Source organism: Canis lupus, chromosome 5 (assembly GCF_048164855.1).
Source record: "Canis lupus baileyi chromosome 5, mCanLup2.hap1, whole genome shotgun sequence".
NCBI lineage: Eukaryota > Metazoa > Chordata > Mammalia > Carnivora > Canidae > Canis > Canis lupus.
Genome location: NC_132842.1, coordinates 55,039,065 through 55,057,136, shown reverse-complemented (window position 1 = coordinate 55,057,136; position 18,072 = coordinate 55,039,065). Strand labels below are relative to the sequence as shown.

At 42.1% G+C, this 18,072-nt stretch overlaps 2 protein-coding genes and 1 non-coding gene across 11 annotated transcripts in view; 2 read left to right on the top strand and 1 right to left on the bottom strand.

The window, feature by feature from the left end:
* Window positions 1-18,072, bottom strand: part of CDK7 (cyclin dependent kinase 7) — a 64,062-nt gene that overhangs the window by 2,706 nt on the left and 43,284 nt on the right. For 2 of the 4 annotated variants that reach the window (XM_072826713.1, XM_072826717.1), the window contains one exon: window positions 6,637-9,071. The exons of 1 other annotated variant lie outside the window; for it this stretch is intronic. In XM_072826713.1, coding sequence (XP_072682814.1) covers window positions 8,773-9,071 — 299 coding nt within the window. In that variant the 3' untranslated portion in view covers window positions 6,637-8,772. Of the gene's footprint in view, window positions 1-6,636; window positions 9,072-9,834; window positions 13,347-18,072 lie in introns of those variants that run through there. One more of the 4 variants, XM_072826714.1, reaches the window with a different exon arrangement.
* CCDC125 (coiled-coil domain containing 125) overlaps window positions 1-18,072 on the top strand; it is a 35,475-nt gene that overhangs the window by 5,573 nt on the left and 11,830 nt on the right. For 5 of the 6 annotated variants that reach the window (XM_072826711.1, XM_072826709.1, XM_072826710.1 and 2 more), the window contains exons 2-8: window positions 1,849-2,191; window positions 4,681-4,739; window positions 6,310-6,396; window positions 8,461-8,538; window positions 9,222-9,307; window positions 15,307-15,389; window positions 17,309-17,424. In XM_072826711.1, the coding sequence (XP_072682812.1) occupies window positions 1,888-2,191; window positions 4,681-4,739; window positions 6,310-6,396; window positions 8,461-8,538; window positions 9,222-9,307; window positions 15,307-15,389; window positions 17,309-17,424 (813 nt within the window). In that variant the 5' untranslated portion in view covers window positions 1,849-1,887. Of the gene's footprint in view, window positions 1-853; window positions 948-1,848; window positions 2,192-4,680; window positions 4,740-6,309; window positions 6,397-8,460; window positions 8,539-9,221; window positions 9,308-15,306; window positions 15,390-17,308; window positions 17,425-18,072 lie in introns of all 6 variants that reach the window. The other variant, XM_072826708.1, reaches the window with a different exon arrangement.
* Window positions 10,398-10,594, top strand: LOC140634534 (U2 spliceosomal RNA). Its single transcript, XR_012031974.1, has one exon. It is a non-coding gene; the product is annotated as a U2 spliceosomal RNA (small nuclear RNA).

The window sequence follows — 18,072 nt, the reverse complement described above, 5'->3', positions numbered from 1 at the left end:
AAAAAAGGAAATATATGGTACTTTAATCCTAAAAACAACAGAAATCCCTTCAAACATGATCAAATTTACCTGGCATCTTTGTGTGGTTATAATAGTGGAAGATTAAAAGAAACATCTCACTAAAAAATGCAAGACTAAGACTTAATTATTTTTGAAAGTCCTGGTGAACAATTATTTAAACAGCAGGGTATTTAGAAGAGATTTTTTTTTTTTTCTGAGTCTTGAGAAAAGGATGAGATGTTTCTAAACAACTACATCAAAACAGCTATTTTGAAAGGGCTGGTGGTGAAAGTTCTTCTCAACTATAGTCGGTACGAGAGGAACAAGGCTGAGCATTAAGATGCTCTCCAGCTACCAGGCAGGTGCCTGCAGGGGCCGGGGATCTGCACACAGGGAGGGCTCAGTGTACTGTATGGCATTTTTTTTTTTTTTTTTTTTTTTTTTATGATAGTCACAGAGAGAGAGAGAGAGGCAGAGACATAGGCAGAGGGAGAAGCAGGCTCCATGCACTGGTAGCCCGACGTGGGACTCGATCCTGGATCTCCAGGATCGCGCCCTGGGCCAAAGGCAGGCGCTAAACCGCTGCGCCACCCAGGGATCCCTTGTATGGCATTTTGATCTGGAATGTTTTCCTCTGGGAAGAGAGGAGGCAGTTAGCCACACGGTGTTCAGAGTGGAGTCTTGCTGGGGTGACTGTTTTTCTGCCCCGTAGGCGAGGATTTCAATTTGTTTATTCCTTCCTTCACTCACTTATTTACGAAGTATTTCTGAGCACCAGTGATGTCTTAGATCCTGTTTTCGGCACTGGGAATGCAGTGATGATGCAAACAGACAAAATTCTCTATTCTTACAGAGCCTACTTTCTACGCTGGCCCACTGGACAGGCCTGGGCGCCAGCATGGGAGAAGTTTCAGGTTGCCCTACCTTTGGGGAGGCATCATAGGCCGGTTAGAACCCACTCCTATTTTACTCAGCTCCCACTTTCCCACTACCTTTCCCCCTTTTAGTGGCCTGATTTGGAAAAATATGGAAGGGTTTTTTTTTTTTAAGATTTTTTTTTTAAGATTTATTTATTTATTTATTTATTTATGATAGACATATATATATAGAGAGAGAGAGAGAAGCAGAGACACAGGAGGAGGGAGAAGCAGGCTCCCTGTCGGGAGCCCGACGTGGGACTTGATCCCGGGACTCCAGGATCACGCCCTGGGCCAAAGGCAGGCGCCAAACCGCTGAGCCACCCAGGGATCCCCCTGTTTTTTAAAGATTTTATGTATTCATGAGACACAGAGACCCAGGCAGGAGGGAGAAGCAGGCCCCCTGCGGGGAGCCCGACATGGGACTCGATCCCAGGACCCTGGGGTCACGGCCTGAGCTGAAGGCGGACGCTCCACTGCTGAGCCCCCCCACCCCCCACGGAAGCAGGATGAGCAGGGCAGAGCCGGAGGAGAGGCTCTGAGAGCCACACGCCCCCAACCTGCACAAGGGCCATGAGGGAACCATGGCTGGCTGGGCTCCATAGTGGCTGCATGTCCGGTTTCTGGGGCCGCCCTGAGTTTCCTCCCGCCGTCAGGCTTGTCAAGACCACGGCCCTCCTCTTTCCTGGGCCAAGGCTGAGCCGCTTTTCCCTGATCAGCGGCGGTTCAGTCAAGGCCTTCCCTGCCTCCTTGCAGTGCCCTGCAGCCTCTGAAATCGGAGGGCTGGGTCTCTTCCTCCCTGCAAGGCCCTCACCTGTTAGAGACCCTGAAGCGGACAGGCCTGCCCGCCTAGTTGGCACACCCTCCCCACCCTCCCCAGGGCCAGCCTGTCATACTGATGGTTCTAAACAAGTGCTCTTCTGAACCGCAGGTGACCTGTTCTGCCTTATGTGACTAAGGCATCTGGCCGATGAGCAGGCTGGCGAGGCCGCCGAGCGAGGCGGAGGTGCAGCCCTGGGAAACTGAGGACGACCTGGCGGATGGCGATTTAGGGTATGGCCTCGGGAGGAGGCCTGGTGCGGTTTTCCAAGCGCAAGTTTCCCAATTGTCGACACCTAGCAAAAGATCTGATGGAAAGAACTTTAGCCCTCTCCCGCTTCCAGGAAAGGGGGAAGAAAGAAGGGCCAGTTTTCAGTCTTCCAGGCATAAGAGCTTGCAGGATACTTGCCCTAAAGAATCCGGGCCTTCCTACTATGGACGCCAGAGTAGCAGTGGTAAGAATGCCTCGTGCCCTCTCCTTGACCCTCCTGTCCTATGAATCCCCTGTCCTTCCACCCTTCCAGCACAAGGTAAAGGTGACTGCAGTGGAGTTTGGAAATTCATCTCTATTCACCTCTCGGGATTGGTGACAACACAAAAGTAGCCCGTGCTTCTATTTCCAAGTGTTGTACAAATGCTGAAGTATAGTGATTACTCCATATATTAACACAGATGTTGGTGATACCAGCAATTACCTACCTTGCTCTTGGTGTGTGTATGACTCAGCGGTATGCCTCAGCCTTTTTTTTTTTTTTTTTTTTTTAATTCATATAGTTATTGGGTACCTGTTAGATGCCAGAGGCTGTGGAGGCTCTGGGTACATGAATGAACCACAGAGTCTCCGTGTCATGAAATTGACATTCTAGTGGAGGAGAGAAAAAATTAATCTACCAGTCAACAGCTGTGTAACAGCAGGCAGTCCTAAGTGCTGGGACATGGAGTATTTGGAGGGGTGGGAGCATGCTATTTCAGGCAAGGGCCAGGCGTACCTCTAAAGAGGTGGCTTCTGAGCCCCAGAATGAACTGATGTCCAAACCTGATACTTATCTGGGAAAGGTGTGCTCCAGGCAAATGTGTACCTCTGGGGTTTTTTTTAGGAATGTCATGAAATCCTCCACCTAAAGATTAATCTTGTTCAAATGTCATCTCTACACCCAATGGGGGTAATGTAACCCTGAGATCGAGAGCCATACATTCCACTGAGTGGGCCAGCTAGATGCCCTCAAAAGATTATCATAACCAAATATAAAATTATGCTATATATTAAGGAAAGAATAAAATTCAGAATCATTGTGAGAGAATGTTACAACTCCAAAATGGTTGGGAACCCGGGGTGACTCCATGCCTCCTTGGTGGCACAGCCCTTTTTTTTTTTTTTTTTTTTTTTGGTGGCACAGCTCTTGTCTGGCTGAATCTTTTATAATCCATGTTGTAAAAGTTCCCTCATCAAAGGGGAACAAGCACAAATTAGAACAACATGAGAATAATTTAAGAAACATGTTTTTCAGATTCACAAAAAAAAACCATGTTGTTCATGAGGATCTTCTCCACCTTTCAAAATCCTTGAAATTATGATGGGATTATTTACTTGTTTTTCTTGTAGTTCCTTATCATGCATAGAGGATGGGCTCAGTTTTGCAAGCAAGATGTTGAAAACGGCACATGATGCTAAGATGCCTTTATGAGAACTGAGGAAACCACTGGGGTATAAACAAGATGTAACAGTAGAGATACGAGCTCCTGTCTTGTTGGGTCTTTTATCTCAACTTAGTGTCATCCTACATAAGGATATTGTTATTGGTTTCTTATGGCTAATAGGTAATTTCCCAATTACCACAACTGTAAATAATAATAAGATAACTTATTATCTTACACGTTTTACTGCGCCTGGAGGAACTCCCCTGGAGTTCCTTTGGAGACTCCAGAGTCCCATGCCTTTTCCAGCTTCTGCTAGAGCCTGCATGCACTCCTTGTCTGTGGCCAACCTCCTCCATCTCCGACGCCCGCCATGGCTGGTCAAGTCTTTCTCATGCTGTTTCACCCTGATGCTGACTTTCCTGCCTCTTTCATTTAGAAGGACTCTTGTTAGAACGGTGGGGTCACCTGGTTAATCCAGGATAAACCCCTAGTCCTTAGCTTAATCACACGGACAAAGTCCCTTTTGCCATGTATTCACAGGTTCTGGGGATTAAGGTGTGCTCATGGTTAGGGCCATTATTCTGCCTACCACATGTGTTACGACAGCGGAACTGGTCACTGCCAACCCAGTGTCACCTGTCCCTCTGGAACCTTGTGTCATCAGAGTAAAAACAAGATTTAGTTTTTGCCTTGATACCATCATATGGAGAGTTCAGAACAGCAAAGAAAAAACGGTTTTGAAACTTTTTAATGTCCCTCAACATACTCTTTCTAAAAAAATCTTTTCTTCCTTTCACTTCTTCTTAATCTTGCTTGTAATTTATCACTTTCATGTTTTTCTATTGCCAGTGAGACCACAATGAAAATGAAGCTCCTGGGAAGCTCAGTGTAATGTCTCAATTGATCACATTAAGGAGAGAATAATTGAAGTTACAGGAGACTTCTAGTCATTCTCCTTGGAAAGAAACTAAATTCAGGTTATTTCTTAGATATTCATATCACTGTATTGATTGTACTTAAGCCAAACACCAAAATTTACTTCACTCACCAACGTTAATTACTGTTTTGCATGTAGTAATTAACCAGTTCATTAACAGTTTTCTTAGCGTCCTTTTTTAAAGAGTGTTTTTCTTCAAAAGTTTGTGTCTTTTCATTAGTGCAGTGTTTTAACCTATTTTTTTTAATCAGTATTTGGTTTATTCCAATTCTTCCCTCCTGACAAAAAATCGTATTTGATATTTTGTAAACAGATGTCCTGTGTTCAACTAGTTAAAAAAAATTTGTTTTGTTTGTTTTTCCCTAATAGATTCAAATTCAGAATTGTCAAACGCCGAATTAAAGCAACGTCTTCATGATACTTTAGAGGTAAGTACTTTGGCTAAATAAAAATTCTCATGTGGGGGTGCCTGGGTGGCTCAGTTGGTTGAGCATCTGCCTTCGGCTCAGGTCATGATCTGGGGCCTGGGATTGAGCCCCATATCAGGCTTCCTGCTCAGTGGAGAATCTGCTTCTCCCTCTGCCCCTCCCCTCGCATGTGCTCTGTCAAATAAATAAAATCTTTTTTTTTTTTAAGATTTTATTTATTCATGAGAGAGAGAGAGAGGCAGAGACACAGGCAGAGAGAGAAGCAGGCTCCATGCAGGGAGCCTGACGTGGGACTCGATCCTGGTTCTCCAGGATCCCGCCCTGGGCTGACGGCAGTGCTAAACTGCTGAGCCACTGGGGCTGCCCTAAATGACATCTTTAAAAAAAAAAAATTCTCCAGTGAACAAAGCCCACTGATACTTTAAGTAATACTAAAATTGTCTGGAAGGCAGTTGTGGCTTTCCAGATATTTCTTGAGCCACAATATCGAGCTCTTAACTTTCAACTGGCCTCCTCCATTTCTCATTCTTCTCATCTCTCAAGAGAGCCATTCAGGGAAGCACGCCCTCCAGCTTGCCTTTCGCCCCTCATCTTTTACCACTTCTCTAATCTGCTCCTGGAGAAAAGGGTTACACACTTCCTTCTATCGTTCTTCCCTGGGTGTGTGGCTTGCAATAAACGGACTTAATTTAACCTCTTTGAAGTCAGGAGACCAGCAGGTATCCCAGGCACCCATAGTCCAGCTTGCCGGGTGTAGGAGTTTCTGTGCAGGGGTCTCTGTCTTCTGGGAAATGAGAAGCCCATCTTAATGTGTAACTCTTCCAGTGAAAGCCAGTAAGCTACTGTAATTGTTTCTTAGGGCTGCTGTAGCAAAGCACCACAAACAGGCAGCTTAAATTACAGAGATGTATCCTTTCTCTGTTCTGGAAGCCAGGAACCTGAAATCCGGGTGTCAGTTGGCCATGTGCCCTCTGACAGCTCAAAGCCTCGGTGTTTGCCCTGCTGATCTTGGCATTCCTTGGCCTACAGGTGCATCACTCCAGTCTCTGCCTCTCTTGTCACGTGGCCGCCTTGTGTGTCTGTGACCAAATTTTTCTGTCTCAGGACACCAGTCATTGGATTGGGGCCTGCCCTAATCCGGTGTGACCCAACCGTAATCTGGCTGTGTCTGCAAAGACCCTGTCTGCAAATCCAGGAGTCAGGATTTGGACTTCTTTTTACTTGGTAGGGAGGACATAATCCAACTGATAGTAGCTATTGTAGCTCTGTGGATGATTATGAGCTTATTTTAGGTGCTCTAAAGGTTATTTTCAGATTATTAGCTGTGTGGTCTAGAAGGGCAAAAGCAAATGATCTGGGCTTTCAGTCACAACTGGTGCCAGACAGTGAGTCTCAGTCTAAAGCCTGCCTGGGCTGCTTAGGAAGCTGGGAGTAATTTCCAGCCTCTTTTGTAAGGCCAGAGTGCCTAGAGTCAGAGTGCACGTTGAGCTTACATGTAAACTATCCAAATGGATCATTTTGGGCTTGCATATCTTACAGATATGTAGACTACTTTTACTTCTCTCCTCAGGAGGTAGAAATTTTAAAAACTGAACTTGAGGCATCGCAAAGACAGCTTGAAGGTAAAGAGGAAGCACTGAAAATTCTTCAGAGCATGGTAAGAAATTGTTTTCAAATTTGGTCACTTACACATTCGAATCATAGGTAACAGGGTTTTATGTTTTAAAACAAAAGCATCGGGGCACCTGGGTGGTTCAGTTTGCTTAGCGTCTACTTCTGCTCAGGTCACAATCCCAGGGTCCTGGGATCCAGGCCTGCATCAGGCTCCCTGCTTAGCAGAGTCAGCTTCTCCCTCTGCCACACCCCCCTTTGCTCCTGTTCTCAAATAAATAAAATCTTTTTTTTTTTTTTTTTAAGATTTTATTTATTTATTCATGGGGGGGGGTGGGAGAGAGAGAGAGAGAGGCAGATACATAGGCAAAGAGATAAGCAGGCTCCATGCAGGGAGCCCGACGCAGGACTTGATCCTGGGTCCCCAGGATCACACCCTGGGCTGAAGGTGGCACTAAATTGCTGAGCCACCCGGCCTGCCCTCCAATAAATAAAATCTTTAAAAAAAACCAATAAAGGGATCCCTGGGTGGCGCAGCGGTTTGGCGCCTGCCTTTGGCCCAGGGCGCGATCCTGGAGACCCGGGATCGAGTCCCACATCGGGCTCCCGGTGCATGGAGCCTGCTTCTCCCTCTGCCTGTGTCTCTGCCTCTCTCTCTCTCTCTGTGACTATCATAAATAAATTAAAATTAAAAAACAAAACAAAACAATAAAAGCATCAGTGCTTAATGTAGTTGTTTTTTATTGAGGTGTAGATTCTAAAGTTTCTATTGAGGTGAAATTTATATGCCATGAATTTCAATTGTTTTCAGTATATTTTTGCTAAACTTGGAGTTGCATAACTATCATCATGATCTTATTTTATTTTATTTATTTTTATTTTTATTTTATTTTTTTAAAAGATTTTATTTATTTATGAAAGACACAGAAGGAGAGAGAGAGAGGCAGAGGGAGAGGGAGAAGCAGGCTCCATGCAGGGAGCCTGATGTGGGACTCGATCCTGGGACTCCAGGATCAGGCCCTGGGCCAAAGGCAGGCCAAACCACTGAGCCACCCAGGGATCCCCATGATCTAATTTTAGAGTATTTTCAATATTTCCCCAAAGGAATCTCTAACCTATTAGCAGTCATTCCCTATTCCCATCCCCGACCCCAGACAAACACTAATCTCCTTCCTGTCTTTTGGATTTGTGTTTTCTTTTTTTTTTTTTTTTTTTAAGATTTTATTTATTTATTCATGAGAGACACAGAGATTGAGAGGCAGAGACACAGGCAGAGGGAGAAGTCAGCTCCAAGCAGGGAGCCAGACGTGGGACTTGATCCCGGGTCTCCAGGATCACGCCCCGGACTGAACGTGGCACTAAACCGCTGAGCCACCCGGGCTGCCCGGATTTGTGTTTTCTATTTCATATAAATGGAATGCTTTATTTTTATTTTTATTTTTTTAAATTTTTATTTATTTATGATAGTCACACAGAGAGAGAGAGAGGCAGAGACACAGGCAGAGAGAGAAGCAGGCTCCATGCACCGGGAGCCCGACGTGGGATTCGATCCCGGGTCTCCAGGATCGCGCCCTGGGCCAAAGGCAGGCGCCAAACCGCTGCGCCACCCAGGGATCCCAAATGGAATGCTTTAATATGCGTCTGGATTCTTTAAAAAAAAAAAAAAAGTCTGGATTTCTTTAATTAACATGTTTTTGAGGCTCATGCATACTGTAGCATGTGTCAGTGTTTTCTTCTTTTTTATTGTTCAATATTCCGTTGTATGGATAGACCACATCTTGTTTATCCATTCACCATTTGATGGGCACCTACACTATTTCCTCTTTTGCGCTCTTATGAATAACACTGCTGTATTTGTTCATGCACCAGTCTTTGTGTGGAACGTTCATTCATTCATTCTCCTATTCATCAGAGTCAAACCAAGATCTTCTTTTTTTTTTTTTTAAACCAAGATCTTCTGACCCTGGAACTATCAAATTTTCCATAAAAGGTGGTCTCTGTGGAAATTCTGTGTTTTCTATGGTCTTAAAATAAAAATGTGACCCTTACTGTGCAAAAGGAATAATGAGAAATTTAATTTATACAGGTAATGATTTTTATTTTTTCCTAGGCAATATTTGGCAAAGCCACAAGTCACACTCAAGTGGTGCTTCAAAAAACTATGGAACAAAAGAGATCCTTGGAGAAGGTATTTGCCACTTCTAGTGTAGTGTAGACTTATCCACTAAGGTCTCAAATAGGATTTCCTTTAGAAGTCACCACACTACAGGGTATGTTATTCGTGTATTCCCTCTGTTGGTTGTGCTTCTGTTTTACACAGTCCCTTCCCTTTTGGAGCCAATCCAAACCTGTTGTTACACAGGGTCAAGAATTAAGATTTTTTACTTCCTCATTCTAAGGCAGTAGGAGGCTTGCCAGGTCGTCACTTTTTCTTCTTTTTCCTTCTTTTCGTTCTCTGCTTGCCTGTCAGAGCCTGCCTCTTTCTGACCATCACATCATCACGAAGATGGTCGTAAGGAATCCCCATGGAAGGGCTTGTACCTTTGCCTCTTGTACTTTCCCTTGATGGCAGTGTCCTGGCCTCAAACTCCGAGGCGTGTTTTGCTTGTGGGTCTGAAATGGGTTGCAGGTGGCGGCCGTGAGAAATCCAGGCTCTGCGCAGTAACATTTGGAGCAGTTTCTTATAGGAAGCAAGCTTTTCTTGACTGCTGTATGTGTGGCCTGTGAGATAGGTGTTTATAGATGTCATAGACTCTTTTTGAATAGTTTCTCTTTAACCTGTTCCTGTTAAGTGATTTATTTCAGCTATTCACAATGTCCTAAAGTGATTTGTAGTAATTTTTTATGAAAAGTGCTATTTTCTTTCTATAGGAAGTAAATGCCTTGCAGTGGGAAATAGAATTTGATCAGAATAGATTTAAAAGTATAGAGGAATCATGGACCCAAAAATATGACAGGTTTGTATATTCTTATTCTATAGTTTTTCTTTGGAAATCTTTAAAGTGTGTATAATTTATATTTTTATTATTTTTAATATTTGTTTATTTGAGTAATCTCTATTCCCCTCATGGGGCTCAAACTCTTAACCCCAAGGTCAAGAATCACTCTTCTGACTGAGCCAGCCAGGCGCCCCATGAAGTATGTAGAATTCAAATATAGTTTAGGTGTTCTTTTTTTTTTTTTTTTTTTTTTTATTTTATTTATGATAGTCACAGAGAGAGAGAGAGAGAGAGGCAGAGACATAGGCAGAGGGAGAAGCAGGCTCCATGCACCGGGAGCCCGATGTGGGATTCGATCCCGGGTCTCCAGGATCGCGCCCTGGGCCAAAGGCAGGCGCCAAACCGCTGCGCCACCCAGGGATCCCAGTTTAGGTGTTCTTTTGTGAGCTGTGAATATTATGAAAGTCTTCTTTTCCACTTATACCGGTTTCGTATTTTTGTTAGTATTTTTTTTAAATATAGTATAAACTATATATATATATATATTTTTTTTAATTTTATATGTCTCTTTAATTTTATGTGTCTCAGAGAGAGAGACACTTAAGAGAGGCAGAGACACAGGCAGAGGGAGAAGCAGGCTCCATGCAGGGAGCCCGATGTGGGACTCAATCCCGGGACCCTAGAATCACGCCCTGGGCCGAAGGCAGGCACTTAACCGCCGAGCCACTCAGGCGTCCCTAAACTATATATTTTTTAAGTAGGCTTTATGCTCACCATGAGGCTTGCACTGACAACCCCGAAATCAAGAGTTGTATGCATACCAACTGAGCCAGCCAGGCACCTCTATAAATTATGCATTTATTGTGTATATTATATATTTTTTAAAGGTTTTATGTATTTATTAGGGAGAGAAAGAGCATGTGTGTGTACAAGTAGGTAGAGCAGCAGGCAGAGGAAGAAGCAGGCTCCCCGCCGAGCAGAGAGCCTGATGCAGCACCTGAGCCCAAGGCAGGTGCTTAACAGACTAGGCACCAGGTGTCCCCCCTTATAAACTTTATTTTAAAAAGCATTGTAAAAAAATAAAAATAAAAAAATAAAAAGCACTGTAATAGCTTCTCGGCCTTTTGGCTAAGATAAAGTGTAGTATCTGTTCTTCTCAGTAAGAAGCAGTCTAAGAGCCATGTTTTCCAAGTTATTGTAGTGCTGGCATTTTACGAACAAATCTTTTGGGCAGTTTTTATTAGTGTGAATTTATTAGGTAATTTTAAATTATAAGATACACATATTATAAATTGAGAAATTAATTTGATAACTGGGGGTTATTATAAATAACTTTAGCACCTAATTTTTAATTCATTACTACCTTTTAATACAAGAGAACTGAACACGTACAGAAAAGTTGCAAGAATAGTACAAAGATTTCCTGTATATCTTTCTCCAAGATTCTTCAAAGTAGAACTCTTTACCACATTTATCATTCCCTCTTTCTTTGTAGTTAAACATATAAAGATATCTGAGCCATTTAAGACTAAGTTGCATATAAGGCCTCATTACTCTAAATATTTACTTTGTGTTACAAAAGGGAACTTTTATGATCATACTAAAATTATCAAAATTAAGATATTAATCCAATACTTATTTAATCTCTAGCCCTTATTTAGATTCGCTAATTATCCTATTAAAATACCCCTATAGCTGGGCAGCCCGGGTGGCTCAGTGGTTTAGCGCCATCTTGAGCCCAGGGCATGATCCTGGAGACCCAGGATCGAGTCCCATGTCAGGCTCCCTGAATAGAGCCTGCTTCTCCCTCTGCCTGTGTCTCTGTCTCTCTCTGTGTCTCTTGGCATTAAGATTTATTATAAATAAATAAAATCTTAAAAAAAAATTCCCCTGTAGCAAAAGAGAAAAAAAACATTCCTGTGTTCTGGGAGGCAGTCCAGAACCAAGCACTGCGTTTGGTTGTCCCATCTAAACTTGAGTCCCCTTTAATCTGAAACAATTAGGAGGGAGGGAGGCCACAGTGAGGGGCAGGAGAAAAAAATCTGAAGTAGTTATTCGGTGTTTCTTTGTCCTCGCCATTAGTTGAGGACAGGCTGGTTACATATCCCACATTGGAGATTTCTGATATTTCTGAATTTAATTCAGTTCATGCATTTTGAGCAGTATTATTAGTGAAGCAATGTTGTGTTCTCAGAAGGCCGGTGAAGCTGATCTATCCCATTCCTAGCCTGTGAATCTTGACTACTTGGTTAAGGTGTGGTGTGTACCCTCACTCTCCACTATAAAGTCACTGTTTATTCCCCTTGTGATTAATCAGCATCTGTGGGGAGATGCTCTGAGATTGTGATTTATCAGATTTTCATCCACTAGTCTTTATATCCACAGATTTTTCTGCCTGAAGCAGTCATTACTATGATAGTTACCAAAAGGTAATTTGCTAATTCTCTTAGTCCTTCTGCATTTACTTGCTGGCATTTTACTCCAAGAAAGGGCTTTTTTTTCCTCCCATTTATTTATACCAAAATGGATTCATGAATTCTTGCATTATTCAGCTGGTTAAAAGCCATTACTATCATAACTTCTCTTGTTGCTTAAAATTTTCCAATTTGGGGGACACTTGGGTAGGGTGCAGTGGGTTACGGTCTGACTCTTGGTTTTGGCTCAGGTCACGATCTCAGGGTTGTGAGATCGAGCCCCGTGTCTAGCTCCATGCTCAACGTGGAGTCTGCTTAAGACTTTCTCCCTTAAAAAAAAAAAAAAGTGGGGGGCACATGGGAGGCACTGTTGGTTGATGGTCTGACTCTTGGTTTTTGGCTCCGGTCATGATCTCAAGAGTTGCGAGATTGAAAAAAAAAAAAAAAGGGTGGTGAGATCCAGCCCTACGTCAGGCTCTGCACTCTGCAAGGAGTCATTGGCTTGAGCTTCTCTCCCCGTCTTATTCTGCCCCTACCCTCCCACCCCCACTTGCTTGCACTTTCTCTCTCTCAAATAAATAACTCTTTAAAAAAAAATTAAGACCTATTTGGTTTCTTTTTTCTCTTCAGTATGGTTACACTGTTCATTTATTTGTTTCTATCTGTGTTCTGGGCTTTTCTCCACCATTCTTTTTTTTTTTTTTTTTTTTTTAAGATTTTATTTATTTATTCATAGAGACAGAGAGAGAGAGGGAGAGGGAGAAGCAGGCTCCATGCAGGGAGCCCGATGTGGGACTGGATCCCGGTCTCCAGGATCACACTCCAGGCTGCAGGCGGCGCCAAACCGCTGCGCCACCGGGGCTGCCCTTTCTCTGCCATTCTTCTTGATTTACTTACTCATATTGTTTATTTTTGACTTTGTAAAACACTGACATGCTTCCAAAAGTCAGAAGTATTCTGAGAGGTATACTCAGGAATGTCCTCCTCCCTGCATGCCTACTCCCCGCATTCCCGATGTCCTGCCATCCTTCCTTTTCTCACCATCTGTAGATAACAGAAATGTGCGTATGTGTCTGTTCTCTAACAACTTCTTTCTTACACCAAAGAATGGTTGGTTGGCTGTAGATACTCTTTTGCACTGTGTTTTCTACTTAACAGTAGAGTTTATCCTGGGAAACCACCCCACTGTGTGGGTGGGCCATGTGTACTCAACCATTCTCCAATGTATAGGCACTTAGATTGTTTCCAGTATTTTGCAATTATAAACAGTGCTCCAATAAACAGCCTTGACATATATACTTTTGTGAGACATACTTTTAGGGTAAATTCTTAGAAGCAGAATTGCTGGGTCAAAAGGTAAATTCATATGTATATTTATGAGATGTTATCACATGCTTCTCTATGAGGCTTGTACCACTCCACTTGCCTACCAGCAATCTATGAAAAGCGCCTCATCAAGAGAATGTATCATAAATATTAATTTTTATCAATTTGCTAGTTTTGTCTTGGTTTACGTATTTTGTTTTGGCTGCACAGACCCAGAAAAATCTTGATTCAGACACACACATTTGTACTTGTCAGTAATTGTCTTCTAGTATATTCTCCAATAAGCAGAGAGGACAACAGATACTTTATGATGAAGTCTGCACAAGGAGAGAGTGAACCAGACAGAAAAGTTAATGCATTTGACTGAGTAGGATTTTTTTTTAATTTTATCTATTTATTTACTTTTGACTAAGTGGGTATTTAAAAACTATAATATATAAGATAGCTAAAGAGGATCTAGTAAAATGTTTGTGAGCACCTGAAGAATTTTCTCATAGCCTTACAGCTACTAGAATTCAGTTTGAAAATTAAAGACACTCGGTCTTTAATTTTCAGTCTTAGAATTTGTACTAAAAAAAAAAAAAAAAAGAATTTGTACTAACAAAGGTGCTGCAGACCTTGCTTGAGAAACCTATTTCACATTTTATCAATTGGTTAAGTAATTCATGGAAAATGAATGCCTTAGATCTACATTTCACTTTTAATTGAAAAGCTTTAATTTCATGACCAACCACTGTTTTAAAGATCTAAGGCTAGTTATGAGCAGCGCATATAACATGCCCCACAAACATCACTACAAAGTATCCTGATACTTTTACCTATCAAGTTTTAAAATGACCAATCTGACTGTTGTTTTCAATTACAAAAACATCAAGCCTCTAATACTGGGCAATTTAGAACTCTTGTAAGTAACTCCCAATTTTTTTTTAAAAAAGATTTTATTTATTGGGATGGGGGGGCAGAGGGAGAGAGAATCTCAAGCAAACTCTGCTCAGCAGGAAGGCAGATACCGGGCTCTATGTCAGGACCCGGAGACCCTAAGATCGTGACCTGAGCCAACATCAAGAATTGGCCACTTAACCGACTGAACCACCCAGTTGCCCCCCCCCCATTTTTATTCAGTATATTTTCCCCCACATATCTTTTCCTTTCTTGTTTTGTTTTTTTCTTTCTTGATTTTAAAACAGATATAATTGAGATATATTTGTATCAGGTATACAACATAATGAATTCAGTATTTGTTTATATTTGCAAAATGATCAGTCTAGATAACATTTGTCACTATACATAGCGAACAAAAAGTTCTTGTGATGAGAACTTTTTTTTTTTTTTTTTTTATTTATTTATGATAGTCACAGAGAGAGAGAGAGAGAGAGAGAGGGGCAGAGACATAGGCAGAGGGAGAAGCAGGCTCCATGCACCGGGAGCCTGACGTGGGATTCGATCCCGGGTCTCCAGGATCGCGCCCTGGGCCAAAGGCAGGCGCCAAACCGCTGCGCCACCCAGGGATCCCGTGATGAGAACTTTTAAGATCTATTTTCTTAGTAACTTTTTTTTTTTAAAGATTTATTTGAGAGAGAGAACGAGCAGAGGAAAAGGGCAGAGGGTGAGGAAGTGTTCCAAGCTGACTCCGCATTAGGCACAGAGCCTGACGCAGAGCTCCATCTCACGACCCTGATATCATAACCTCAAGTCAGATGCTTAACTGAACCACCCAGGTGCCCCTGATTATTTTTAATTAATTAAGGGGGAGAGGGAGAGAGATAATCTTAAGCAGGCTCCATGCCCAGCATGGACCCTGACATGGAGCTTGATCTCACAACCCTGAGATCATGACCTGAGCTAAAATCAGGAGTCACACAGATGCTTAACCTGCTGAGCCACCCAGGCTCCCCTATTTTTATTTTATTTTAAGCAGGCTCCACACTCATTGTGGAGCTTTAACTGAGGAACCCTGAGATAAAGAGTCCTATGCTCTACCAACTGAGCCAGCTAGGGACCTGCCCCCGCCTGTTTTTATTATTTTATTTTTTATTTTTTAATTTGAGATACCTCTGATTCTTTCTCAGCTAAATATATAGGAGAATTAAGAGTGTGTTCAAAATCTTACCACACTCCTTTAAATTGTTTTTGTTTTGTGACTCACATAAGTTCTACACTGTTTTGAAGTAGGAAAATTTTTATTCGGGTTTTTGTGTTTTAATTATAGGATAAAAATATTGCCATTCAACCATGAAATGTTAATGTTTTAGTTATTTGGAGGGTACTTTTTTCCAGGCTAAACTGTGAAAATGCAGTCCTCCAAGAAGCTTTGAACATGAAAACAGAAGAAATTAAAATGCTCAAGTCAGAAAATGCACGTAAGTGGAGAGTGATACTTTGATGATTGTTTAAAATAGTATGTTAAAAGATCAGTTTTAGGGCAGCCTTGGTGGCGCAGCCCCTGGCGCCTGCAGCCCAGGATGTGATCCTGAAGACCCAGGATAAAGTCCCACATCAGGCTCCCTGCATGGAGCTTGCTTCTCCCTCTGCCTGTGTCTCTGCCTCTCTCTCTCTCGTGTGTCTCTCTCATGAATAAGTAAAATCTTTAAAAAAAAAAATAAATAAAAGATCAATTTTAAATAGAGTGCCCCTTGTTAAGAACATACATAATGATAGACAAGGTGCTCTTATTTTGAAGTAATACACTGTAAGGATAATAGAAGAAATGCATCATTTGGGGTGTTTGTAATTAAAAGAAAAATTTTTAGGTGAAATTCAAATAACAAAACCATTCAAAAGTAATTCATAACATTCACAACGTTTGCAACCATGTAGTTCCAAAAGATTTCCATCACTCCAAAACAAAACCCTGTATCTATTATTCCCCCCCATCCTCCCTTTACCCTTTAGTTTTTATACTCATTGTAAAACGGTAGAGCACCTGATGTTTGAGGAATCTGAGTAGGTGTATGTTTTACTGGAACACTAGTAGAAAAAGTATGTAACTGTATAATTATTCAGTATTTTCAAAAATGTCTTGTGACTTTATTACTAAGAAATTTTTAAGATGACTCTGAAAACTTGAAATTTTTTACAAATGTGTATATATACACATCCCTTGTTATGAGCCACCATATGTGAAAAGTTAAGGTATTTTTAATATTAAGATGGCATCAACTTTCTATAAAATTTTATTTTCTTAAAGATCTTATTTATTTATTTATGAGAGACACAGAGAGAGGCAGAGACACAGGCAGAGGGAGAAGCAGGCTCCATGCAGGGAGCCCGATGTGGGACTCGATCCCGGGTCTCCAGGATCACGCCCTGGGCTGAAGGTGGCGCCAAACTGCTAAGCCCCTCAGGGATCCCTTTTATAAAATTTTATTTTTATTTTTTTTCCTTTTATAAAATTTTAAATGTTGATTCTTCCTTCTTAGCAGAAACTTTTAAAGTAGTGGCTTGAAGGGGACAAGGTTCTAAATCAGGTCATGGGCACTTTCTGTAGTTCAGTAAGTGAACTATGGCAGAGCCCATGGGTGAGAACTGCACACAGAAGATGGTGCTTCTCAACAGCAGTGACTGAGCAGATGGGGGGGCTTCTCCTGTGTTGGGTGAGCTCAGGACAGAAGGTGCCCATGACCACATCCCCTCCCCCTCTACCAACTCATCCTGCAGTAAGAGGGGGTAAAGTTATTTTCTGCTCAGTAGACAGCAGTACCCTTCTTGTTCTAAATGTTTGGTTGAGAGCCTCTTGTGAAGTCAGCTAAAATTATGTAACTGGTACATCTGATGTTGATGTATGGGATCTCGGCATCTGGTTGTCTTCCTATCCAGCAAAGGCAAATAATTTGCATTTTTTTCTTCTCTTTGAAAATCCTACAAATTTTCTTTGCGCAAACGAAGACCAGACTTTAGTTGCAAAAATGAAGATACTTCAATGTTAAAAATGGTAATGTTTAATCCAGTGTTTCATGTACGTTATCTCCCTGGATACCCACTATTCCATCAGATTTTTTTTTTTAAGATTTTTATTTATTTATTCATGAGAGACACAGGCAGAGGGAGAAGCAGGCTCCACGCAGGGAGCCCAACATGGGACTCGATCCCGGGTCTCCAGGATCACACCCTAGGCCAAAGGCGGCACTAAACCGCTGAGCCACCCGGGCTGCCCTCCATCAGATTTTTTTGATGGGGCCCGTCTTAATAGGCAATGTCTGTGTATATGCACTGCTTAGAAGTGAGTGTATGTTGTTGCTGTAATTTCATAACTAACGCTCTCTTCTTTGGCCTTTCCTAGTTTTAAATCAACAGTATTTGGAGGCCCTTGCCATGCTTGAGGTCAAACAGCAGATGGTAGCTCAGGAAAACATATGCCATGATAAAAGTGGTTTTACCGAGGTTTCAAGTCTTGAGGTAGGTAAGCCTGTATGAAAGTTGAAAAGAGGGAAATTTTCTACTTTCCTTTTCCCCATCACCATCTGCTACATGTTCTAGAATAGCATTATACTTAGCAATTTGAGACTAAGGGTAAGAGGCCCATGTTTCCCCAGGGCCGTTCTTCAGCCTTACTGGCACCATACCTGCGCATGCATTATATTCTGGGACACAGGATGTGTGGGCCACCTCCTGCCCCTCTTACTTATTTTCATAGTTTTAGCAGAAGCTGTGGTAGCCGTGTCTCACATTACATGATCACAGGTATTTTTCACAAGTGGAAGGATGATTATTCTCCTGACATATTCTAAGTCATTCATCATCTCTGAGCATCCACGCCTCTCTGGTGGGAGCTGGTAGGAGTACGTGCTAGGCAGCAGGACCACGCTCAGTCCCAAGAACTAACACCCGGTGTTAATATTACTTCATCAGGTCACAATACTGCCAGGGACACAGAACTATAGAAAACTGGTGCCAACTTAAGGTTTTGGAGAAGGAAAAGCAGCAAGACACAATTCCTTTAAGGTTTTATTGCAAGTAATAATGTTCTTTCTTCATTTGTAGTTACTTTCCACTTGCTTCCTGAAATCCTTGTCTCCACTTTCTTCTAGCTGTATTTTTCTTTCC